We start from the raw sequence: 27128 nt of genomic DNA on the forward strand, positions 1-27128 counted from the left end.
GTAATATTCCTGATTGTTTTTTTATATAAAAGTAATGAAGATGGCACCGAATAAGGCCAGGACATTATTAGTTTCTCTCCATTTACTCTGTGTTTTCGTCTTTTTTTTGTGTTTGTGTTTGTTTGAGCAAACCTTAATATCTGAGACTTACCTGAAGATACTGTTTGTAACTCTGTTTATGGGTGGAACAATACTGACTATCAGCAGACCCAGCAAAAGAGAAAAAGGCTGGTTTGTGGTTTGAACAGGCTGTGGTGGTGCCTGGACTGGCCTCTGATCCCCTCCTTCCTGCTAGCTACCCTTCAGTCCATAAAGATCAAGCTGAACAAACTTTACTACCGGATCACCTCACAAAATGACTTGCATGAATGCAGTGTGTTGATTAATACCTTTAAACAGATTAATACCCACAAGGCTGTCAGCCCAGATGGTGTCATTTCCTGCATCCTAAAGGCAAGCAACACCCAAACGTCACAGGTGTACACTGATGTCTTCAGCTTGTACTTTTCTTCAAGTATGGTGCTGCAGTGCTTTAAGAAAATACAATTCTGCCTGGGCCAGAGTAATCTGCTGGCTTCTGCCTAACTGAATATCTCCCCACCGCAAATGGTTATGAGGCCATAACAACAACCTCTCCCTGAACTTTGCCAAAACTAAAGGAGGTCATTGTTGATTTTACAAGGAATGAAGACAGTCACACTCCCCTCCACCTCAGTGGCTCCTTTTCCAGACAGCAGCTTTAAGTCCCTTGGTGTCCTGGTCACCGACTGTCTTTCATGGTCAGTCAACACTATCTGCATATTCAGAAGGTCTCAGCAAAGGCTTTTTTTCCTGAGGAGTTTAAAGAGCTTTGGGGTAGGAAACAAACCACTAATGAACTCTTAAGTGTAATGATATTGAATGTATCCTGACTAAGTATGGTTTGGTAGCCTGACTTGCCAACATCACAAGCTCCTCCAAAGGACTGGGTACTAAACTAGTGTGGCATCCGTCCGGGGCTGGAGCTCAGCCGGGACGCCCAGGAGAACCGGAGGAGGGCTTGTACCTCCTCCAGACAGCGAGGGGGCGACCGCCCTGGTTACGTTGGGGGCCACGGGTAAAGGGCTTGGAAGCCCAGCCCTGTAGGGACCCGTGGCCACCGCCAGGCGGCGCCCCGGTGCCTGTAGAAACCTGGAGCCCAGCACTTCCACCACACCAGGAAGTGCTGGGGGGAAGAAGACAGGGGACACCCGGAGGGCTTCTGGGTGCGCAGCTGGCACTTCCGCCACACTGGGGCGTGTCTGCGGAGGAATGCCGGGAAGCAGCTGGAGCCCATCTGGGTTCCTATATAAGGGGCCGCCTCCCTTCATTTAGTAGCGGTAGTCGGGTGGAAGAAAGACGGAGCTGGAGAGAGAACTGGAGGCGGCCAGAAGGCTATTGGACTGTGTGCCCTGGACATTGGGGGAACGGTGCAAGAGGCACTGGGGAGTTCACGAACTGTAAATATTACTGTAAATAAATGTGTGTTGGCTGAACATACGATGTCCATCTGTGTGTGACCGGGCCATCTTCCACACTAGCTACTAAAACCATTGGATCTGATATTCTTTAACTTTATAAAATCCACTTAGCTAGTTATCTAAATATAGCTGAATGCATCATCTCTGATAACAGTTATGTAGTTCATCCCCTGTTTTCACTTCTGCTTTCTGGGAAGCACTACCAGATCATCACCCCACCCACTTAAGAAACAGCTCTTCCTTCGAGTCCACCATAAGATTACCGAACTCCCAGTAACCTGTTCATACATGCCATGTGTACTATACCCACATGCTAGATTATGTGTAATTGTACTGTATGTTACTTTTTAAATTCTTATTTAGTGTATTTATTTATTTATTTATTTTTGCTGTTTATTTAATTATTTTATGCAACCCTTATTTATTTACTGTATATACTTATACATCATTACAAATGTGGCACAATAATTTCACTAGCCCCTCCTAGAACCGTCACCTTATCGTGGTGGAGGGGTTTGCGTGTCCCAATGATCCTAGGAGCTATGTTGTCCAGGGCTTTATGCCTGGTAGGGCCACCCAAGGCAAACTGGTCCTAGGTGAGGGATGAGACAGAGAGCGGTTCAACAAACCTCTGATGAAGAATAAAAACCTTGGACGACGTTTTCCCTTGCCGGGCGCGGTCACGGGGCCCCCTCTGGAGCCAGGCCTGGAGGTGAGGCTCGATGGCGAGAGCCTGGTGGCCGGGCCTGCACCCATGGGGCTCGGCCGGGCACAGCCCGAAGAGGTAACGTGGGTCCTCCTCCCCATGGGCTCACCACGTATGAGGGGGCCAAGGAGGTTGGGTGCAGTGTGAGTTGGGTGGTGGCCGAAGGCGGGGACCTTGGCGGTCTGATCCTCGGCTACAGAAACTGGCTCTTGGGACGTAGAATGTCACCTCTCTGAAAGGGAAGGAACCTGAGCTAGTGCGCGAGGTCGAGAGGTTCCGGCTAGATATAGTCGGACTCACCTTCGACGCACAGCTTGGACTCTGGAACCAATCTCCTTCAGAGGGGCAGGACTCTCTACCACTCTGGAGTTGCCCCCGGTGAGAGGCGCCGAGCAGGTGTGGGCATACTTATTGCCCCCCGGAGCCTGTGCATTGGGGTTTACCCCGGTGGACGAGAGGGTGGCCTCCCGCCGCCTTCGGGTGGGGGGAAGGGTCCTGACTGTTGTTTGTGCGTATGCACCGAACAGCAGTTTGGAGTATCCACCCTTTTTGGAGTCTATGGAGGGGGTGCTAGAGGGCATACCTTCTGGGGATTCCCTCGTTTTGCTGGGAGACTTCAATGCTCACGTGGGCAATGACAGTGAGACCTGGAAGGCGTGATTGGGAGGAATGGCCCCTGATCTGAACCCGAGCGGTGTTTTGTTATTGGACTTCTGTGCTCATCACGGATTGTCCATAACGAACACCATGTTCAAGCATAAGGGTGTTCATATGTGCACTTGGCACCAGGACACCCTAGGCCTCAGGTCGATGATCGACTTTGTGGTCGTGTCGTCGGACTTGTGGCCATATGTCTTGGACACTCGGGTGAAGAAAGGGGCGGAGCTGTCAACTGATCACCACCTGATGGTGAGTTGGCTTCGATGTTGGGGGAAGATGCCAGTCAGACCTGGTAGGCCCAAACGTGTTGTGAGGGTCTGCTGGGAACGGCTGGCAGAGTCCCCTGTCAGAAGTAGCTTCAACTCCCACCTCCGGCTGAACTTCAACCACATCCCGAGGGAGGTGGGGGACATTGAGTCCGAATGGGCCATGTTCCGTGCCTCTATTGTTGAGGCGGCTGACCGGAGCTGTGGCCGCAAGGTGGTCGGTGCTTGTCGTGGCAGCAATCCCCGAACCCGTTGGTGGAAACCGGCGGTGAGGGATGCCGTCAAGCTGAAGAAGGAGTCCTAAAGGACTTTTTTGTCCTGTGGGTCTCTGGAGGCAGCTGATAGGTACCGGCAGGCCAAGCGGAACGCGGCTTCGGTGGTTGCTGAGGCAAAAACTTGGGCATGGGAGGAGTTTGGAGGCTATGGAGAACGACTTTCGGACGGCTTCGAGGAGATTCTGGTCTACATGTGTTTTGTGGACTTGGAAAAGGCTTTCGACCGTGTCCCTCGGGGAATCCTGTGGGGGGTGCTCAGGGAGTATGGGGTACTGGACCCCCTGATAAGAGCTGTTCGGTCTCTGTACAACCGGTGTCAGAGCCTGGTCCGCATTGCCGGCAGTAAGTCGAGCCCGTTTCCAGTGAGAGTTGGACTCAGCCAGGGCTGCCCTTTGTCACCGATTCTGTTCATAACTTTTATGGATAGAATTTCTAGACGCAGCCAGGGTGTTGAAGGGGTCCGGTTTGGTGGACTCAGGATTGGGTCACTGCTTTTTGCAGATGATGTTGTCCTGTTTGCTTCATCAGGCCGTGATCTTCAGCTCTCTCTGGATCGGTTCGCAGCTGAGTGTGAAGCGGCTGGGATGAGAATCAGCACCTCCAAATCCGAGAGCATGGTCCTCAGCCGGAAAAGGGTGGAGTGCCCTCTCAGGGTTGGGGGGGAGATCCTGCCCCAAGTGGAGGAGTTCAAATATCTCGGGGTCTTGTTCACGAGTGAGGGAAGAATGGAGCGTGAGATCGACAGGCGGATCGGTGCAGCATCCGCAGTGATGCGAGCTCTGCATCGGTCTGTCGTGGTGAAAAAGGAGCTGAGCCGTAAGGCAAAGCTCTCAATTTACCAGTCGATCTACGCTCCTACCCTCACCTATGGTCATGAGCTATGGGTAGTGACCGAAAGAACGAGATCGCGAATACAAGCGGCTGAAATGAGTTTCCTCCGCAGGGTGTCTGGGCTTTCCCTTAAAGATAGGGTGAGAAGCTCAGTCATCCGGGAGGGGCTCAGAGTAGAGCCGCTGCTCCTCTGCATCGAGAGGAGTCAGATGAGGTGGCTCGGGCATCTGATCAGGATGCCTCCTGGGCGCCTCCTGGTGAGGTGTTCGGCACGTCCAACCGGGAGGAGGCCCCGGGGAAGACCCAGGACACGCTGGAGGGACTATGTCTCCCGGCTAGCCTGGGAACGCCTTGGGATTCTCCCGGAAGAGCTGGAAGAAGTGGCCGGGGAGAGGGAAGTCTGGGCCTCTCTGCTTAAGCTGCTGCCCCCGCGACCCGACCTCGGATAAGCAGAAGAGGATGGATGGATGGATGGATAATTTCACTATGCTTCTGCAGTTTATGTGAGAATAAATATATTTAATCTCTAAAGGTTTTTAGCTAATTCAAGGCATTCTTTAAGAAGTCTGCATTTTTTCCTTCATTATTGGTTTGATGGGCAGTATAAAAGTGTGTGTACGAATTGCATCTTATATAATCTGAGTTGGTATGCAGAGACAACTTCTAGTTCTGTATAGTTGTTGTATATATTAGACTTTTTAAAATGGGTGCAAGATACAGGCACATATTCAAATACCACTGTTATTAAAAAAATTGTAGCAGAAAAAGAAAATATGAAAAATGTTCTACTTCACATTCTATTGTACATGTTTTATATATACAGTATATAAGATAAAGTAATTACTTACCACTTTGATATTTGATCTTTCAGTTCTGTTGTCCTGTATGAAGTTCAAATAACTCACCCTAAATTTGCACTCAGTTTAGTTAATAAGTTCTAGTTTCACACCAGTAAGAACACCTTTTGACTTTACCGCTTTGCTCAGTTTAATAAGTTGGAGGCACTGGTTTCCCACAACTCTAAACTGAATAAATGGGTTAGAAAATGGATGAATGAATTTCATAGAAAGCAGGTGCAAATCAGTCTCTGCAGTTCCTTTGCCAGAGCTGAATACTGAGGTGTGGTGTTTTTAGCTGCATTTCAGAATCTGTGCATCTAAAACTGAATAGCAATTTAGATTTGAGTAACTATAGTATATTTATTTGTGCATATTAATAAGCAATCCCATTGGCCTTGAATCAGCTTTTAACAGATCTGGTTTGTAAAAAGTATGAATTAAATATTACAACATTTCACCTTAAGGTTAGCTATTTATGTATGATTATATAAACAGTCAGCAGTCATTTGAAGGTTTAACAGGATCCTCTATAATAACAGCCTCAAAAATCTGTATGATGTAGCATTTTACACACAAAAAATATCCATGCCTTTAGTAGTACTATAGAAGCAAAGTAAAAAATATTTGTTAGCCGTAAGTGTTTCTTGCTGAAATATATCCAGATTCGTGTTTAAGTCATTTAGGTCATCTAGTTCCAAATACACCAGTTAGCCACAACTTTACAGTAAACCCTTAAATAGATGATATGAATAGCATTGATTATCTTGTTGCATTGGCCCCTGTTGATGGTTGGAATATATTAGGCAGCAAGTGAACAGTAAGTTCTTGAATGTGATGTTCTGTTAGAAGCATGAAAAACTGGCAAGCATAGGGATCTGATCGGCTTTGACAAGGGTCAAATTGTGGTGCCTTAGATGACGGGGTCAGAGCATCTCCAAAACAGGAGGTCTTGTGCTGTTCATGTTTTGGTTCCGGATACCACAGTACACCTTCAGAGGCCTTATGGAGTCCATGTCTCAATGGATCAGATCTGGTTTTGATGACACGAGGGGCCTTTGCACAATATTAGGAAGTTTTTTTTTTTTTATATATAAATGTTGTAGTTGATCAGTGTACAGATCTTGTGTGAGCATTAACTAAATCGAAGAGTCAGATAAAGATTTGGGAGGCAGAGGTAGAGCCCCCTCTTCTTTTTTTTTTCCTGTTTTAAATGGGTATGTAAATGAAAGTTCCATTAACATCACTCTTGTATTAGATCCATTTGAGGTGGAGCCATGTTACTTTCTCCTGTAGTTGTAGGTTGAAGGTTGTTATCATTTGTGGTGGTTTGCTTCTCAGGTACAGTATTTTGCATATCAGACAAGTTGGTTGTATTAGTCAGAATTAACGAGGAATTACTTGATTTTTCCATTTGCTTCTCTGTGTCTTCCAAACTACCGGATTCCTGCCCTTTCTGTATTTGAAAAGAGTTGAAAGTTTCTGTTTCATCAGAACACACTGGAACATCGGTAGATTTTTGCACCTTAACATTGTCTTCCTGGTCAGATGAGCATCTAACAAAAGAGCTGTTAAGTTCTAATCCTGTTTGTGGCTGCTCTTGTTCTAGTAGTGAAGGAAAATGTTTGGAGATTCTGTGTGAAATGAATGTTCCAAGGGAAATGCGTTTTGATAAAGTTCTGTTCAATTTTACGTCATCTTCTCCTGGAATCTGATTAATGATTTGGCCATCTAAGAAAGGACTAGGACCTGCCCAGTTTGAATTCTTCTTTCTTTTCTGCTCAGCTTTCTTTTTACGATATAGAATTAAGGCAGTCACTCCCAGCAGGCAGATGAAACAGGATCCAATGATGGCAGCTACAGCTGTACCTGCACCCTGTGATCTTGATTGTATCCCCTGTCTTGCACTGTTAGATTTAGTTCTTCTTTTTGAAGGTTGTAAAGAGGTATCCATATTTGATGTTAAAATGTACAAAGTATTATCTCTTGTTGAAAATGTTTGTTGAGATTCAGTTTTTTTCTCCATTTGTGTTATCTTTCCTTGAGAATTGGTAGTCAAAGTCAATCTGTGAGTTACTTTAGATTTACCAGTAAATCTTTGAGAAGTTTGACTAATTAGGGTTAATGTCTGATGAATTTTGAGTAAATCTGTGCTTGTCTTGGACACAGTGTGAGAAGACGTTTCTAGTGTGTAATCTTTTGTCCTTGGATGAATATTTGATGTCTGAATTAGAAGTGGAGATGTTGTTGTTGATTCCTTTATAGAAGATGTAACAAAATGCTTTTTCTGTAATGTGCTTCTCACTGGGAGAGAAAAATGTGGTGTTTGTGACATGGGAGCACTCGTAGAAGCCACTTCATAATTAGATGATCTCTTATATAGAGCATGACTAGACCAGACTTCAGTGCTGAGCAGCTTTGCTTTTTCAGTATTGATTTTTATTATCCTTTGCGCTGTTTTATCTTGCCTGGTTTGGCTAGATGGAATCTCATTGTTGTATGATGTAATGTGATCAATGTTTGTGTTACCCTGAATTATTGAAGTATGTGTAAAACGATTGCCAACTTGTTTTGTTGATCTTTTTATTACCGTAACTGGTCTATGTGTTGTACTCCTCACAATCGTCTCTCCATACTCATTATCAGGGTTAGGGTTCATATGTGCACTATTTTGCTCAAGTACAGGAGCAGATGTTATTTGAATTTGTCCATTTGTTCCTGGATTTGTATGGAATTTTCTTTCAGTGCTTTGCATGCGTTCTAACATTTTTGTGCTTGATATGTACTTGGTTGGAATGGTGGAGTTCTCTGAGTTCCTTGCCAGAATCACACACACAAACATGATAAATGTGACAGTACTGTTGTTTTCCATTTTGCTTGAAGTTTGCTGCTTAAAAGAAAAAAAGAACAATATTAGTTTCTCAAAATTGTTTTAAGCTGCAGATGACAATTGTAATTTTTCAAGGAAACATTTGGGATCTATTAAATGATTTTTTTTTTTTAGGAAAAAATGTCTTTACCTAAAAGTAATATAAAAAAAATGTCTTTATCTAAAAGTAATATTAAAATGTGGATACAATATCATAATGAATGTTAGTTGTCTGCGGTGGGCTGGCGCCCTGCCTAGGGTTTGTTTCCTGCCTTGTGCCCTAGGGATTGGCTTCAGCAGACCCCTGTGACCCTGTACTTAGGATATAGCGGGTTGGATAATGGATGGATGGATGTTAGTTTATGACAGATGACATGTTGTGGCATTTAGTTTCGAGTCCTGTGTTGTCAAAGCGTGTGCTTGCAGTATCCTGGGCAGAAAACCACACCTGCACAATTTTAAACACCCCAATTTCATGAAATATAAGATAAATATAAGATTGTTTGGGAATGAAGGAGGTAAGTGCAGTTGATAGGGTCTGAACCTGTTTATTTTTTTCCTGCTGAATCTATTTAGCACAGAGTTTTGAAACATAATCATGGTTAAAACATTGCTTCATTGCTAGAGAGACAAAATGTCAATACAAAATACTGCCAATATGGCATTTGGCCTTGTATCGTGTATTTTAAGACATTGCCTCATGACTGAAATGAAACACAAAAGCTAAGATAAAACATCATTTGAAAACCTGGAGACTTCAATCAGGGTTTTAAAAACTTCAACTAAGGTAAAACTGATTCCTAATGCTTGCTTTTCTGCTACTGTCCTTGCTAAATTTGTAGCTGTTGAATGAATATCATTTTTCTTAAAAGGAAATAAAACATTATAAGTTCTTCAAAGATGCAGTCATAACCCACACCTAACAGGTCAGTAAGGCATTCAAGCAGGATAAAATTACAGCCAATGTTGAAGCAATATTTGATATTAACTCAGAAAACAAAAATATATTTTTAAATTTGGTTGGTTTCTCAGGGCAGTAACTTATAGGTTTATAGGGTCATTATTGTCAAGGATACAGAGGAATTCTTACTTACATGTGCTAATCATCATGTAACATGTTACTACAGTGCAAATATTTTGTCTATATTGAAGTAGTCAGAAGAATACCATTAAGATAGGTTTGCTGGATGAATGATTTACAGCAGCCTGTCACACAACTAAGCTGAGCTTTGCATTCCATAAACCCTGGAATTATTTGTGATACATTTTACAAGAACTGTAATGTGCAGCAGAAGATAAATGAGCTTCAGTGGATTGGGAGGAGAGGCAGCGTGCAGCAGTGGCAGAGGATCAGGGGAAAGAATAGCTGTGCCTAGTTGCCAGTTTGTGTCTGCTATTTTATGAGCTGTTTCCTGTGGTCATAACTGTGGGAAAGTGCTACTTCTCATAGTGCAATTTTTCATTGTTAAATAAATGCACCCGTTCTTGATCTTAACTGTCATTTGGTGTGTGCCTTTCCATCTCTGTGTTCTTTATAAAATTTAAGACTATTTTATTTTATTTTAATGCAAAGGAAAAAGCTTACAAAAACATATGTTAAAACTTATGTATTGTGCATACTGATTTGAATTTATTTTGCAATGTTTTGATTAATGAATGTCTAATATAAATAAAACTAAACATATAGTACATTTTTTTTACGATTTTATATTGTGGGAACATTCTGTCGTGAAGCCTGAATGGCAATTTAAATTGCATTATTGGATAAGTCTCTTCCCTATTCATTACCTATAATGGGAACTCTTACTTTTGAATAGTATTAGAGGACCTTTATTATTTCTAAAAGATATCAATTTAAAGGTCTGTTATTGTTGATGTGCCACATGTATCCTGATAGTTTTCTTTATAAATTACATCTAACCTTGTATTTAATGTATTTGTTATAAATACTTCAATAATTGTTGGAAGAGGTTTTAAATTACTTACTTTTTTTAAGCTGACAGTTGCTTTTGTATATTTTTTCTAGATTTAAATATTTAACATGAGCCATAGTACTTTTTCAGAAAAATGGCTTTTTTATTTTAAATCTTAGTAGAATAAAAACAATTCAGTGGTTAGTCTTAAGTTAGAGGACAAATTTAAAGAGATGTCTCTAAAGGCTAGTTTTAAAAAAAGAACATCTACAGTCTTTCTTTTTCATTTACTGAAAAGTAGAAAGAATTAAATGTTTAAATTCATAACAAAGTGCACACTCATACTGATGCTAAGAGAAATCAGTTAGGTTTAGTAGCAGAGAGCAGGAAGGCAAGTATTTACAACTGTCTGAAGACATCTGTTATCTCTTGCTTCTAAATTGAAATACAGTAAATTAATCATTCTACTGATATTTTGTCTGTTCTTTAAGAAAACCTGTCCAATAAATTGTTTAAATTGTCAGATTATGTAATGCATAGCACAGTAAATAAAAAAAATACTGTAAAATAATCAAACAATCCACAAGGGTAGAAGTATCAAAGTAAGCTTCATCCTTGGCGTAAATGGGAAATCTTTCATATTGACTGAGTAAACAGCATTTTCACAAAAAAGTTATCTTAAAAAGCTTCTTTTAACTCTTGTTATTTTGCATTTCTGACACACTATTTGTATTCATTCTCAGCTTTATTTTTTCTCTCACACAAAACTAGGAATAAGGTGAATAACCTGGTTAAGGCAGAGGCATGTTTTCTTAAAAACTCTCATTTACAAGTGCAGTACCCTTTGGCAAAACACTCCAATGTTATAGAAATATGCTAAAAAAAGATGGGTGCATTAATTTTAAAAGTGAATTGAGCTACATTATTTAGGGAAAAAAATAAATATTTCATAGATATGTCACAATGCAGCTCAGCTCCATGCTCTCACTTCTGTTTTGGGAGCCTCTTGAACCCATCACCATTGATAACGAAACTGGATGAGCCAGGCAGATAAGGACAAACACATGCAACACATTGCAAGGGTTAAGTGCAAAACATACTGAATGCTTTTATTTTAAAATTAAATAAACAAAACAGTGCAGTGCAAAATTCATAATAAATGAATAATCCATTAAGACATTAAAGTTATTCATAGTAGAGGTTAAAACAAATAAATGGAAGATCCATAAAACAAAGTTTAAACACAGGAAAGAAACTGGCCTTAAAACTCGGAGCCCTGGTGCCTCTTTATAACTGACGTCTCCTTGACTTGCCCTTTTTGGACCTTGCAGTCCAGGAAGAAGTCCACCAGTAGGCACAGACAACCTTTTGTCTAGGCCCGAGTCCCTGTTCCATGGGCTGCTGCTGAGCCCTGCTCTGCTCCATGCCCACTGTTGCCAAATGGCTGCAACTGGTGAAAATGCACTGTCCTGGCAATCGCTCCTCCCAGCAAGAGCACACTTCTGCTACCTGGTGACCCCTCAGCCCCTTCTGAGCGCTGGCCACACACACATCTCTCTGGGGCTCCATTCCCATCTGCCTGCTTCCTTTCAAAGTGCATTGGCTCTTGCTCTATTTCTCTTTCACTCCTGCTTGCTCTCTTCCATCCATCCCTTTAACATCCTTTCCTCCCTTCATTTTTTCTTTTTTTTCTTCCACCCCTCTGTGTCTTGTCACTCTTTCTCTCTCACTCATACCTTCCTGCGTGCTTGCTACCATCTATTCATCCCTTTAACCTCTGTTTCTCCCTTCATTTTTCTTTTTTTTTTTCTTTCTAACCCTCTGTGTCTTCTCACTCTCCTTTTATACAATGGGGAGAGTTGCAGGTGCAATCAGTTGATTGCTGCCCCGGGGTTGATAATAAGACAATCAGATCACTTGCACGTTCAGGAAAAGCAGCGCAGAGTCATCTGACTGCCTAACACCAACCCGGGGACGAGCCATCTTCTGAGTCAGTCACTCGCACTTGCTTCTCTCCCCAGCATGAGCAAGTCCATTATTTATTTATTTAAAATATGCTGGCAAGCCACGAGCCTCTCTTACCACAAGTTACTTATTATTAAAATGTAACGTGCTACAAAGTGTGTTACTTTTTTGTTACTTCTTTAAATTATAAACAGCACATTTGACTGACTAGCAATTGTTAAACCCTAAGGCCATATATAAACCATGAAACTAATTTTCCTGCTTTTTGTAATAAACATTAATTCTCTTTTTACATCCCTGACCCAAGCCACCAAAGATTATCATACGTCACTGCGTCACCTGATCACACTGTTTCAACATATTATAGCAAATAGATGGATGAAAACTAAATTGTCACTTTATTAATAGGTTTCTGTTGCCATATTGCCATAGCACAATCTTTTGCTTGGCTGTGCCATTGAGCCTTGCACAACAATGGCGTACCGGAACTTTTGCCTTATTTCCTTACACCCAGTGTTGCTGTATATTTTTACTTCAGTAGAATAAATATTACAATAGATTACTCGTTACTTTAAAATGTTATCAGACTACTTAACCCACATTACTTTTTTTTTTTTAATTTTATTAATTTTATTGTAATTATTCCATACAAATAGATCAATTTTTTCCAAAAAAAAAAATAGGATGAAAACATTAACCCACATTACTTTTAACTCATTACACTGCTGCTCCTGAGATTGTGCTGCAAGGTTTAGCATTGCACATTTAGTTCATTTAGATAAATTTAGTTATTTCTGAAATATTGAGATTATTTCAACTAGGAGAAAGATTAATGCTATTGCCTGAGCATTTATCTCAGGAAATTGATCTTTGTAGACACTTCAAGTATCTTCTACCCATGACAACTGAAAGTCTGTGCAACCCTAACACATGCACAGACATGTGTAGAGTACAAAATATTTCACTATAACCCAGTTAAGGGTTTACATGGCCAAATATCCAGGTTACTCTCAGAGAAATGAACATGTATTAACCTGGTTTCTCAGAGAAAAATATTCAAGTTTTTCCAAAAAAAAACAAAAAAAAAAAAACAAAAGGGTTAATATTGCACATGTAAAGGCACTAAATGGTAACTGTGTTTTATACAACCAGATCTGCTTGCATTTTGACAAAGTAAATAACAAGGTACTTTCCAGATGTAACTGTAAAATTCACTCAAAAAGCATGCACCAAACCCTTGCAATCACTAAAAGAATGTGTGATTTAAACCTTTCATTGAGCCCTCACCAGATAGTCTTTAGTGTTTACACCGTTGTACATTTAAAATAAATACTTAATATGGAAACGCCTTACCCACATTAAAGCTCTATGAAAAAACAGTCAGTCTGCAACGGACAAAATTAATAAAATTTCATTTGTTTGCATCAGTTTTGGGTTATATAGCTAAGTAATGGATCTGTCCTGTTATCTGCTGTTACAGTTTTTTGGGGAGATATTTTTTTCTGGTCAGAGTTTTCAGAGTTGAGTTTATGTTAGGTAAATCGTTTGCTACTGAGGCATCATATTGAAAATGAGAAATAAATGATCAGGAAATGATTGCACACTATAATAGGCTCCTATTTACTTAAATTAATCTTCGTGACAAACTATAAACTAATGATCTTTGCTGTTACCACAGTTGCTTTATCTGAAAACTTTACTTTATCTAATATTAACAATGGCATGCAAGTGTCTCATACTTAAAAAGTCTTTACATTTATTTTACATCTCTTCTGCTTTATAATATTTGTAATATTTTATAATACTATAATATATACAATATAATACTTTATAATATTATAATACATTTGTGTTAGTATCAGAAAGCAGCTTAATTTGAGAAAACCCATTTATATTGCAAGCAGTAGATATTTTTTTTACACTTTTTAAACATTGTGTGATGACAAAACCTCAATTACACACGTTTTCTACTGAAAAATGTATTTTCTTTCTTTCTTTCTTTCTTTCTTTCTGACTTACCCCTTGTAGACAATATATTGTTCCTGAAGATGTACTTAGTTGCTTTATATTTGCTTAGCAGACTGGTTTAATTTGCTGGTTCATGAAAATCTACTGGACAAGTTAAAATTCCTGTATTATTGTCTTCCTGTAATGTTTTCAATAGTAGTATTCTCAGTCACTGACACAAGACGGAACTACAAGTTTGCAAATTGCAGGAAGTTGGGGGAGGTGATGTGAAGGCTCTATTAGAAATGTGTGAAAACTGTTACTCAAAATTGGTTTAGTCAACCATTTGCTTTTTATCTCTGAGGGACGAGTTGATGTGCAGAATGTATGATGTGCACAAGAAAAAATAACTTCATATCCACCAGAGATTTAAGTGATCGCTATACTTAAAAAGGTTTTTCTTTTCAGTACTTTTCTGTGAGAATTTAGTTCTTCAATTCTTAACTCCTTTTTGAGAAAGCAGAATGTGCTGATTTACAAAAAATATGTAAAGTTTCCCGTAAAGTCTTGCACTTGTTTATAAACAGATAAAAAGTTGCACCATCCCTTATTAATGATATTTTCCATTATTCCCAAAAGCAAAGAGAAACATGGAAAATATTGTATTTTACTATTTAATATTTTATGGGTTGTACCAAAGTCAGCTTCAGATCATTTGAACTATACTGTAGTGCTGTTAGCATGTGCCTTGAACCACAGTCAACATTTAGCCACTAAATGGTGCTTTGATTCTTTATTAGACTTAGATGGCAGATTTAATTAAGATTTACAACATCACTAATGATAACATCATTTTTATCAGAGATTTCTGGATCAAATTTGTGATATTACTGCATTATAATGCACTTAGCCGGTTCTCTCTACTTGATAAGGCGTGGCCTGCACTTATATACTGGCTTCATCTGTTAAGAGCAAAATTTCCATGTAGATTTAAGTTTAAAAGCTGAAATGCCCATGAAAAAATGTATATTTAATTTAGTCATTTGTTGTATTTCAGGAATAATTACAATAACTATCTGGCAGGTAAATTCACATATGACAAAAGTGATGCTTTCTGGCAGAATCAATACATGATTTATCCAGGATATCCTGATACAAGACAAATAATATAATCTATTAATTGATAGGTAAATGCATAAATGTATGTCAATAAATGTATGTTGTGCAGAAATTGCAAAATTCATTTAACAAGTATAAGCATTTAGTTTAGGATGTTTGGTGGAAGCATTGAATTGAATGATAGTAGCGAGCAGAAAAGATCTCCAGAGGTGCTTCTTAGCAAACTGTGGTAGAAGGAGCTTGTTTCTCAAAGTGCTCTTCCTGCAGGAAATGGAGGAGAGTTTTCATGATGGCATCCAATTTTGCCACCCTTCTCTTTTCACAACAGCTTCCACTATTTCCAGAGTTAACAGTGTTATGTAGCAGGCTTTCCAGATAAGTTTGTCCAGTTTTTGAGTGTCTGTGAACTCAAGGTGCTTTGCCATGAGACCACAACGTGGACAATACACTGGCTACTTAGGATTGATAGACTATTTTCAACAGCTTGCTGCATACATCAAAAGAGATGTACAGTCTGCTCTGGCCGTTCTTGTACAGCTCCACTGTGGCACTTGTAGCTTTGCACCACTTCTCCCACTGAATGGTGATTGGTCACAGAGGCTCGTTGGCAGGCCACAAGTCCTCCTCCAGCTCTTTTGTCTTTCTAATTTTGAGTCAAGTGTTTCTCCCTGCACTACAAGATGGAATCCTCTACAAGCCTTTGGTACTATAACAAATCTCCATTATTAATGCAGCCTATGATGAAGGAGTCAACTGAGAATTTCTGTAGGTGGCAAGTGCTGGTATTATACTGAAAGTCTTGTATATAGGGTGCAGAGGACCAGCCTCTCAATGGTCTTCATGATGTATGAAGTAAAAGCAACTGGTCTGAAGTCCTTGTAATCACTAGATAGATAGATAGATACTTTATGAATCCCAAGGGGAAATTCACATAATACAGCAGCAGAATACTGATATAAAAATAAACAATATTAAATTAAAGAGTAATAAAAATGCATGTAAAAACAGACAATAACTTTGGATAATGTTAGCATTTACTCCCCCATGTGGAATTGAAGAGTCGCATAGTGTGGGGGAGGAACGATCTCCTCAGTCTGTCAGTGGAGCAAGACAGTGACAAAAGTCTGTCACTGAAGCTACTCCTCTGCCTGGAGATGACACTGTTCAGTTGATGCAGTGAATTCTTCATGATTGACAGGAGTTTGCTTAATGCCCGTCACTCTGCTACAGATGTTAAACTGTCCAACTTTATACCTACAATAGAGACTGCCTTCTTAACAAGTTTGTCCAGGCGTGAGACATCCTTTTTCTTTATGCTGCCTCCCCAGCACACCACCGCGTAGAAGAGGGCGCTCGCCACAACCGTCTGGTAGAACATCTGCAGCATCTTATTGCAGATGTTGAAGGACGCCAACCTTCTAAGAAAGTATAGTCGGCTCTGACCTTTCTTACACAGAGCATCAGTATTGGCAGTCCAGTCCAATTTGTCATCCAGCTGCACTCCCAGGTATTTATAGGTCTGTACCCTCTGCACACAGTCTCCTCTAATGATCACGGGGTTCATGAGGGGCCTGGGCCTCCTAAAATCCACCATTAGTTCCTTGGTCTTGCTGGTGTTCAGGTGTAAGTGGTTTGAGTCGCACCATTTAACAAAGTCTTTGATTAGCTTCCTGTACTCCTCCTCCTGCCCACTCGTGATGCAGCCCACAATAGCAGTGATATCAGCAAGCTTTTGCACGTGGCAGAACTCCAAGTCATATTGGAAGTCTGATGTATATAGGCTGAACAGGACCGGAGAAAGTATAGTCCCCTGCGGCTCTCCTGTGCCTGTGTTGCTGACCACAGTGTCAGACCTGCAGTTCTCAAGACGCACATATTGAGGTCTGTCTGTAAGATAGTCCACGATCCATGCCACCAGGTGTGAGTCTACTCCCATCTCAGTCAGCTTGTCCCTAAGGAGCAGAGGTTGGATGGTGAATGTTATTTCTTTGTTACTGTGACTACACAGCTGGGGATCCTCCTGGAAAGTCACTTTTTATAAGATATTTTACAAACAAAACAGAATACTAGCATGTTTACTTGATTGGCTAGTATCCACTGTCGAAAGGAATACAAAAATAAAAGTGTTGGAGTCTCATCCAGTAAAATCCCTCTTTAATTAAAATTGTTAAAGTGCACAGTAGCACAATGCTCTTGGTATTGCTGCTCTGTCAGTGCTGTGCATTTAATGCTGCTTATGTTCTACTGATGTTTATGATGATAACATTTTATACTTGTATAGTACTTTTCTCATACTCAAAATGCTCAACTTTCTTATGTTGTGTTCCTATATTTGGTATGAAAATACCTAAATTATGTTCCAGAGATTACTAATCTTTTTTATATGTACAGCCTGTGATACCTAACTCTGGAATCCTTAACAAAAGTCAACCTACATGCTGCTGAAACCAATCTTGTTCTCTGTTTTTCACCTCTGAAAGGATTTAACACTTAGTACTGTTAACAGTGGCAGGTTACACCCTTCTTCCAGGACTAATCCAGTTTTCCACCGCTTAAGGGCTAAACTTCTGAATACCTTAGCAATGGGTGAGACCAATCTTGTTTTCAGTTCTTTCCACTGTAAGAGGTGAACCGTTCCTACCAGGGCTGGTGACCCTAAAAATATTGTGCTTAAATACTGTAATAGACAGGAGCCGGTTCCCGCTTGGTCCGCAGAGCACCATCTTGTTCCAGTTTGCTACTTCAGAAAGGATGTAACCTGAATTAGCAGAGCTTTTAATACTTAGGCCCTGGGTTAGGGTCCTATGTAATAAGGACAAGTATTCCAATTCTTCACCCTATAGAACGTTTGATACTCTAGCAACTGCAAGTGTCAGTAAACAAAAAGGCAGCTTCATTGAGATAAGAACAAAATTTACTTAAATCTAAACTTGTGTTTATTTGTAGAGAAACCAAACATATTTTAAACACTAGGAGTTAAAACAGAAGAACACATGCAACCAGAATGATTCAAATGATAGTCCATTTGTTTTAGATCGTTTATTTAGGGTTTTTTTAGCTGTTGCAATCTTTTTAATCCATCTGAGGTATTATTTTAAAGTGCAAGGCATTAACCTGTCTATTTTCTGCTTGTGATGACTGAGTTGCTCATGTAGGCTAAATTGATAGATATCACACAAGTTTCCCTCTTGATGTTTATGATCAAAGAGAGAATTCGTAAGTCACAATGCTAGAATAGGAGGGTAAGCTCACTATCTATGGAAAAATGTGCCAGGAACACCAAGAGAGCAAAGAATGGGAAATGAATCTATGTACACCTTTAAACTAAGCAAACTAATGTTTGGGCATCTTCAAGAACTATCTGATATTTTGTTGATGATGGTATCTCAATAAAGGCATCTTATTATTTTTATTATTATTCCTATTATTTCAACTGGTCACAATCTAACAATTCATTCTGCAGTTGCTTTCAGTTTCTTTTAATCAGTTTCAGACTACTTTTTCTTCCTGTATTTTAAACAAATCTCTGTCTTTATGTATACTAACTCTGTGTTTAGTAATCTGTAAAAACTATAGTTGGCATTTTACCTGATAACTTGTCACATTGCTCTGCACCTGCACTCATTGAAGAGCACTATACAAAATTAAACTGAGTTGAACTGAATACCCTGAACAAGGTAAAATTACAAGATCATTTGGAGAGCGGGGGGCAGGGTTTAGAGGAGGATTTTCATAGCTACATGTTTGAAACTGGAGAAATTGTGCTTTTGCCAATAAACTCTGTAACAATTAATAGTATATTTGAGTGTTCCCCCTAACCTCTTCAGAGCAGTTCAATTATTTAGAAGTTACAGTTATAAAGACATTTAAAGTTTATTTTAAACCTATTCTTTCACAATTTGATTGAATGCACTGAGCAAGATCTTAATAAGTGGTAAAATGTTCAGCTCTCTCAAATGGGCAAAATTATTATAGCTAAAATTAATATCTTTCCTAAATTGTTTTTCCTGATTCAGAGCATTCCTTTATTTGTTAACAAATAATAAAATTTACTCCATTGTAAATGTTTTAAATGTTTGGAAACACTTGGGTTTAGTTCTTATTTAGTTATGCCGAAAGACAAATATATATATTTTTTTAAACCAATATACTGCACTTGAAAATATTCTGAGATTTGTGTAAAATGAATCCTCTAACATGTAGCCAGTTTATTGCCACTGCATGTATGCATTCAGGCACAGATCCTTGTACATGGAGTGTTAATCCACAAAATCTCCTGGTCTACAATATTGACATATTCTTAAAACTGGTAATTCACCTGACCTAATAAATAGGTCCCAAAGAGGTTTATGTTCAGCATGATGAACTATAATGACACTACGCAAACTCACTAATATACCAAAAAGTCAACTCGCTGAAAACTGTTTGTAGTTAATTTTAACTATAATATTACAAGCTTAACATGAGGTGTCTAAACCTTCACATGTGTAGGCATCTTGGCACAAGGTATCCGAGCTGCAAGGCAGAAGTAAAAAGTAGTGAAGCTGAGAAAGAGATATGGAGAGTACTTACTTTCTAGAGAGTAGTCAGAGCTGGAATATTTGTGGTAGTGTATGAGAGTCAGTCATGGATTTATTTGTTTCCTTCTGTGTTAAACCACATAGAAGAATCTATATGTAGTTAAGCTAGGTAATTGGCAGGGGCAGGGTGACCTGTTTATCACGATTGCAGGAAGGGGTCTAAGGGGTGTATAATAATGACAAGGTGGTCGTCAGGGGACGTCTTTGTGGAGGGTGCACCATGATACTCCTGAGCAGCCTGTGGAAGGATAGAATGGGGAGCAGATACTTTTAAATTATCTCTTAGAGAACTAACAAGATATGAGCCAGGACATTGGTTTGATTTGATTAATATTTCTTTTGAAGAAGTTCTTAATCCTTGCACAGCCTAAAATTGAATACGATTCCTGGGTTTTTTTTTCCCTTGGGTCAAACTGTTGTACCAGGGAAGGTTTTGAAGGCATGCTGTAATTTACATTTTCAAAAACAGCATACAAGAAAAACCAACTGTATGATTCCAAACCCAGGGCTCTGGAGGTGTGCAGCACTAGTTTTAACAACTTTGCTGCAGAATTTTGTTGGAGACCATAAGAATAGAAAACCACTGAAATATTTCTCTACATGTTTTTTCATTTTGTGTTAAGAAGTCTGTTCCATGCTGAAAACAGAAATGTCAACTAGAGACAGTGCCCCTTCTCATGCTTTGGTGATATATGAGGATCAAATGTTTCTACCAGCTGCATTTGTAATAGCATCAGATTTGTAGTTGAACAATTTCTGGAACAAGATATGGTTTTATTTGATTTTATTTTTATTATGACATCTAAGCAAAGAGTAAATAGTGCTAGAATTTTCTGTAGATCATTGCTAGCTTTGCACTATATAAAGCTTTAAATGAAATATAAAATGTCAGCCTTCCTTTTCCTGCCTTTTATTGAGGACTAGCAAAATACCCACGCTTAGCAGTGGAGAAGTAGTGTGTTAAAGAAGTTATGAAAAAGAAAAGGAAACATTTTAAAAATAACGTAACATGATTGTCAATGTAATTGTTTTGTCACTGTTATGAGTGTTGCTGTCATATATATATATACATATATATACACATATCAACATATATATACACATACATATACACACATACATACACACACATACATATATACTGTACATATCCACATACATACAGATAAATATACATATATATACACATACATACACACACACACATATATATATACTATATATACACACAGACACACATATATACATCTATATACAGATCTACATACTATACATATCTACATATATACATATACACATAGATATATATATATACCAGCAAAATACCCGTGCAGCGGCGAAGTACTGCCTTAAAAGTTTTATTAAGAAGAAAATTAAAGCTTTTTAAGCTGAGGGAAAATATACCAATAATTATGTGTTAAGGATCTCTTTGTATACCACATTGTCATTTCGGCCCTCCAGTTGTAATATGACCAAGCTGTGCGCTGAGCTTACTCTTGAGCATGCAATGAACAGTTGGCCATGTGAAAAGTAATCTTGTTTTAGATCTCACAGCTTGGATTGCTGCTGTCATAATCGGTTTGAGTTTCATGGTGAGTTTCAATTACGACAGTATTTGTAGGACTTGTGTTGAAGTGACATTTGGCATCTGTCAAGCGTTGTAAACCTACAACCCGTTTCATCGATAACTTCACATCCAGCTTTTGAGAGTTTAAACATTTATAAACATCAAAGTGTCCACTACTGAAATCGTCACCTGTGAATCTAAGATGTTTAAGAGGCATTGGCGGTTCTCCAAAGGTGTAAAATATTTGGCCATTTCAGTACACTTGAAAGCGACAACCAAACAATTCAGCAGCCACCATCAACTCACATGCAGAACCATAGGTGAAGGGCTTAAGCATTTCACTCTTATAGTGCTCCTGTGTAGTATAATTATCTCCTGTACCGTCATCAGTTCACACCTTGAACCTGTCCCAGTCATTCAATACATAAGACACAATGTTCCTCCGGATATGAAGAGTGAGACCGATATGGCCATGCAATATGCAACAAAGAGAATGGAAAAGGTAGTTGCCATCTCCGGGCATGGAAACCAGTCGGTAAGTGACAGTTCTTTGATCGATGTTGCTCACCTCGATAGACATGTTAATAGGGTATGGTTTGAACGATAAAGGAAATGGGTACCTGAACAATGTAAATTAAGTCTAAAATACCTACACCATAACCATAATCGTAATAAACGAACAATAAAACAGCGGAAGAAGCCGTGGATTAAATAAAAATGCTGTAGTTATCAGCAGGGAGACATGAATCCCGTGGTGAAGCAAGGAAGGGAATGTAGAGATGGGAGCGACAGACAGCCCTATATAGGCAGGCAGCCAACAACGCGGGAGGCGTTGGTATGGGGGACCCAATGCCGCCTCACACGGTGACCAAGCTGCAGGCTATGGACATGTATATGTACGTAAGTAGAATTCAGTTGGCGCTGGGAACCCATGTACCAAATTTCTTGAAGATGGGCCCAAAAGTAACAAAGACCGTTGGAAAGTTCAATATGGCGGCCGACAGTGGCGTCATACCACTGAAATAAGTACATACATAGGTTTCGGTTAGTGCAGGGAAGCCGCCTACCAAATTTCGTGAAGATGGGGCCATAAATAAGAAAGTTCAACATGGCGGACGTTGTCGACCGTTATGACCTTTACGTGTAGAATTTCGAAATGAAACCTGCTTATCTTTTGTAAGTAAGCTGTAAGGAATGAGCCTGCCAAATGTCAGCCTTCTACCTACACGGGAAGTTGGAGAATTAGTGATGAGTGAGTGAGTGAGTGAGTCAGTGAGGGCTTTGCCTTTTATTAGTATAGATGTATACATATCTACATATATATATATATACTGTATATTGCAAAATCCCTGCGCTTCGCAGCGACGAAGTACTGCTTTTAAATTTTTATTAAGAAGAAAAGAAAACCTTTTTAAACTGAGGGAAAATATACCAATAACTATCTGTTAAGGATATCTTTGTATACCTCATTGTCAGTTCAGCACTCCGGTTATAATATGAGCAAGCTGTGCTAGCTTACTCTTGAGAATGCAACGCATAGTTGTCCAGGAGAAAAGCAATGTTGCCTCAAATCAATGGCAACCTTTTGTAGTGTCTGTCCCTGAGACTTATTAATTGTCATCGCGAAGCAGAGCCTTACTGGAAATTTGAGGCATTTGAATTGAAATGGGAGATCAGAGGGTATAACGGTGATGCGAGGAATACATTCAGAGTGTGGCGCTCTGCTGTTTTTTTGTGTAGCTGCCTTTACACAGCTTCTCTGCTGCTTTATAAACGAACGCCATATAAGGCCGTCATTTCTCCTTGCTTCGCGGTTCTGTACTGTTTTATTGTTCGTTTATTACGATTGTTATAGTTATTGTGTAGCTATTTGAGACTTACTTTACTGTTCAGGTACTTGTACGCTATTTTTTGTTCGGTTATTACAATTATAGATATTTATTGATTCCCTTCTTTAGCTGACTGCCTGCGCTATAAGGCGCTCCGCTGGTTTTTTGTGAAGCAGCCTTTATACAGCTTCTCCGCTGTTTTATAAACAAACGACATATAATGTCATCATTTTTCCTTGCTTTGCCAAGGAAGCTGCCTTTTTATTTAATCCACGGGTTCTCCGCTGTTTTATTGTTTGTTTATTATGATTGTTATAGTTCTCTTTATATAGCACTTTGTCAGTTCAGCACTCCGGTTGTAATATGACGAAGCTGCGCGAGCTCACTCTTAAGAATGCAACGTATAGTTGTCCAGGAGAAAAGCAATCTTACCTGAAATCAATGGCAACATTTTATAGGGTCTGTCCCTGAAACTTATTACTTGTCATCGCGAAGCAGAGCCTTACTGGAGGCATCTGAATTGAAATGGGAGATCAGAGGGTATAACAGGGATGCGAGGAATACATTGAGTGTGGAGAAACTCTAGAGACAGCGTGTGAACTTAACTTGTGAATTTTTCTGTGAGTATTTGGTGGCAGCGTGACGAAGTTGTTTTCACAAGACTGCGTTAGCTGTGGAGCTCAGCTCGGAGCATATTCTTTTCCTACCTTGTCAATTGTGTAATGCGTTTTTTAAACAGGTTTAATGCATGGAAGTGATCACTCGTACTGCGTTCAGTTAGTTCACGTGAGCTGCTCTCTTGTGTGATGTTGCGATGTCCACGGCTTTATTTAATGTTAGCTAAGACCTGGCACTTAAAAGTTTCTCGCTACAGCAATTTTAACTCCGTTACAAAGTGATCCAAAGTCTCGTTTATACCTCGTGTCTTCTCATTAAACTTGTATCTCGCGAATAAAGTATTCGATGAAGGCATGACAAACAACAGCGGGAGTGTGTCCATAAACTTAGTTTAAACTTACGGTTTACACCGTGCTTTGTTTCCGCAGTAGCTGCACTTATGAATAAGCTTGTATGCAATTTTCTTCAGCGCTCTTTGGGAGCTCTTCCTTCTTTTCTACGTACTGTGTTCACAGTCAGTTCATGTGATTACGTGGGAGGTGTGATGATGTTAGACGCAGCTCTTCCCCCCACGGCCATTGAGCTAAAGTCCATTACAGTATATGGAGAAAAATAGGTTCCAGTTATGACCATTACGCGTAGAATTTCAAAATGAAACCTGTCCAACTTTTGTAAGTAAGCTGTAAGGAATGAGCCTGCCAAATTTCAGCCTTCTACCTACACGGGAAGTTGGAGAATTAGTGATGAGTGAGTCAGTGAGGGCTTTGCCTTTTATTAGTATAGATGATTTGTATCCTTAAAGTAAATGAATGTATTCTTTGTTGAAGAGCTAACCATATGCCATATGTCTTCTACTCCCAAATCAGATGTACATTTCCCAAAGTGACCATAGAACAAGATTTGCCGTATGTAATTTGTTTAGCCAGATTTTTTTTATTTTCAGAATTCCTGTCTGAAGAAGTTTGATGTCCAACTTACAGCTCCATTTAGGACCAGCCAATTCGGTGTAGGTCACCGGTATACTTACTTTAACTTCCAGTAGAGAGTAGCATAAACTGATATTCAAGTCTGCCCAGGTTGGTGTAAGACCATGTTTCTCAAACACCTGGGGCCTCATGTATAAACGGTGCGTACGCACAGAAATGTTGCGTAAGAACTTTTCCACGTTCAAATCGCGATGTATAAAACCTACACTTGGCGTAAAGCCACGCACTTTTCCACGGTACCTCATGCCTTGTCGTGACGCAGTTCTCCGCTCGGTTTTGCAAACTGGCGGCACCCAGCGTCAAAGCAGTGCTACTGTTCTTGTGTGGTTACTCATTATTTTCATGACTTGGCTTTATAAATACACAGAAACTAACAGCATATTGTTTATTAGTGTAATGCATCTGATTGTAATTAACTTGTAACAATATAATGGTCCAGGGAACAGCCATAGTATTCCAAATGCCATAACTGCTATAGCGTTATTACTCTCACTTCTCCTTCTTCTTCTTCTTCTTTCAGCTCTTCCCGTTAGGAGTTGCCACAGCGGATCATCTTTTTCCATATTTCTCTCACTGCACCATTCGGAGTATTTATATCACTGTATCTGAGTGTGAATCACAGCAGCAGCTGATCAGAAAGAGAATTATCGGTATACGCATTAAGCACACGCTGTCTCTGCCATGGCAAAACGCTTTCAAAGCCTTTCCTGTACGGACCTCGCGGTTCAAAACAGTTTAATCCCAAGAACTTTAAATGCAGCCAATCAAGTGCTCCTTGTAGAACTGTTTGTACTTATAAGTACAATCACCCCACTGTAAACTTGCACTACAGTTATAATATCGCACAACCTGAGCCACTTTATAAAGCGCGTATTTACATATGATGACGATATCATTTTTAAGGTGAAATGCAGCAAAATATGTTTGTTAAATTATACAGATAAAACTTTAACTTCATTTAAATAATCTATATTCTTCACTGGGAGTGTCTTTAAGGATAGAATAATTAAACATGTACTACGAAGATATTTCAATGTTCTTTAAACGTTTTGAAGAATCGGCGCTAAGCTTACAGATGGCTTAACGTCTATTACAGAGCTGATTGTATGGCGATCGGTTACTTGGGGAAAGAAAAGCACTGACTGCAGTGACGGCTACGCCAATATATATTGAATATAAAACAGAAAGATAAAATAACACAGCTAAAAACGCAGCGACAAATTTCGGCAAAAGTTAAATGCTTGTGTCATGAGCATGAGGGCTAGTGTCTGCAACATACTTGGCCATCCACCGTGCATGACATTGGCGGCTAAGGAGCCACCGATTCTTCCTCTGCCCAGTGCCACCACAAGCTTAGAGCCGCCCTGAGTACTGCTGCAATAAATTATTTCATCAAGTGAAACATGTTTAATAACGTGCTTTAACTCCTATCATCATGAAAATGACATCACGTATACATCTCAGTATTTTAGTTATTCAGAGAGCTGTAATATCACAAATGTAATGGATTCTGTGTCCAGTTGGAGGAAGAGAGCCGGTTTAAGAAGCAAGTAGTGATTCACACACATAGAGCACATAGAAAATCAAATACAAAACAAAGCATTTAACGTGCTACTTTAATTACGATGTGATTTTAGAAACTGGTTAATTAAACAATTTTAAGATGAATTTTATGATGTTCTACTTTAATGACAAAATAAACTACGTGATTAAAGTGGAAATGTCGAGATTGAAGTGGACATTTCTTGCTTTTTCCCCACCGTGTGGCTTTTTTCTCTGTACCCTAATAAGCTTTCATATGACACTCAGACAGTGGGCTTACAACTCGGCTTTCCACGACGACTTTGATATGTGACTTCTTTTTTATTTCCGGCACTGTGCGATTTTGTGGGTGTGAGCTTTCATGTTTCTCCAACACACTATGCCACTCGATCAACTTCCTTTTGTTGATTATACCATGGCTTATTTGAACAAATAGTATGTTTTTCCTTTGCCTCCACTTGGTATTCGCTGAAATTCTTATGTTTCCCCCCGTGCTTTTCCCATTGTCTTTTCACAGAAGGCTCCGCTTAAGGGCGATTTATATTGATTTGCAAATTCAAATAGGCGTAATTCTGGGAGGATTTGGGGCGTTACATAATGCGCGTGCACGAGCGTTAGTTTTCACGCTGACTAGGATTTATGTAGCGGAAGAACGTGGAAGTTGGAGTATGCACAGATTCCTGCATCTGGATTTTTCTGTGCGTAAGCACATTTCGGCTTTTGTGCTTACGCCATGTTATAGTGCGAGTTCTACGCACGGCGTTATACATGAGGTCCCTGGTTGTGACTCGGTTTGCCATTTGGTTCTTGAGTAGGTCAGAGTGAGTCACTGTGCACTATGTTACCCTTATCCAAGTTAGTTTGTTTCACCAAGGGAGAAACCCCCCAATTATCACAATAAGCTCGTGTGCTCTAACCCTGCCCCCCCAAACCCCATCTGACTCAAAGTAATACCGCAAGTACAGACGCAAACCAACTGTAATCAAGAGTCCCCGGTTCGATCCCCACTCACTCCTATATTTGCTGTTTTTAGTAGTAAGCTGCTCTTTTTGTTAATATTATACAGTACACACATAAACTTGGTTACTGTTACTTGGTTGGGCGCTGTTACTTAGAGTCA

At 39.7% G+C, this 27128-nt stretch overlaps 2 protein-coding genes across 5 annotated transcripts in view; one reads left to right on the top strand and one right to left on the bottom strand.

Moving 5' to 3' along the window:
* nf1a (neurofibromin 1a) overlaps positions 1–27128 on the top strand; it is a 405866-nt gene that overhangs the window by 261146 nt on the left and 117592 nt on the right. The window lies entirely within an intron of this gene.
* Positions 5417–14001, bottom strand: LOC120531351. Of its 2 annotated transcripts, none has more exons than XM_039756667.1 (2): positions 13840–14001; positions 5417–7960 (listed from the first exon to the last, which is right to left on the bottom strand). In XM_039756667.1, exon 2 carries the CDS (start codon positions 7943–7945, stop codon positions 6317–6319), a length of 1629 nt encoding a protein of 542 aa, XP_039612601.1. In that variant the 5' UTR covers positions 7946–7960; positions 13840–14001; the 3' UTR covers positions 5417–6316. The 2 variants fall into 2 exon arrangements, with proteins under 2 accessions (XP_039612601.1, XP_039612602.1); XM_039756668.1 differs by having other exon boundaries at positions 5417–7963.

Source organism: Polypterus senegalus, chromosome 6 (genome assembly GCF_016835505.1).
Source record: "Polypterus senegalus isolate Bchr_013 chromosome 6, ASM1683550v1, whole genome shotgun sequence".
Classification (NCBI taxonomy): Eukaryota; Metazoa; Chordata; class Cladistia; order Polypteriformes; family Polypteridae; genus Polypterus; species Polypterus senegalus.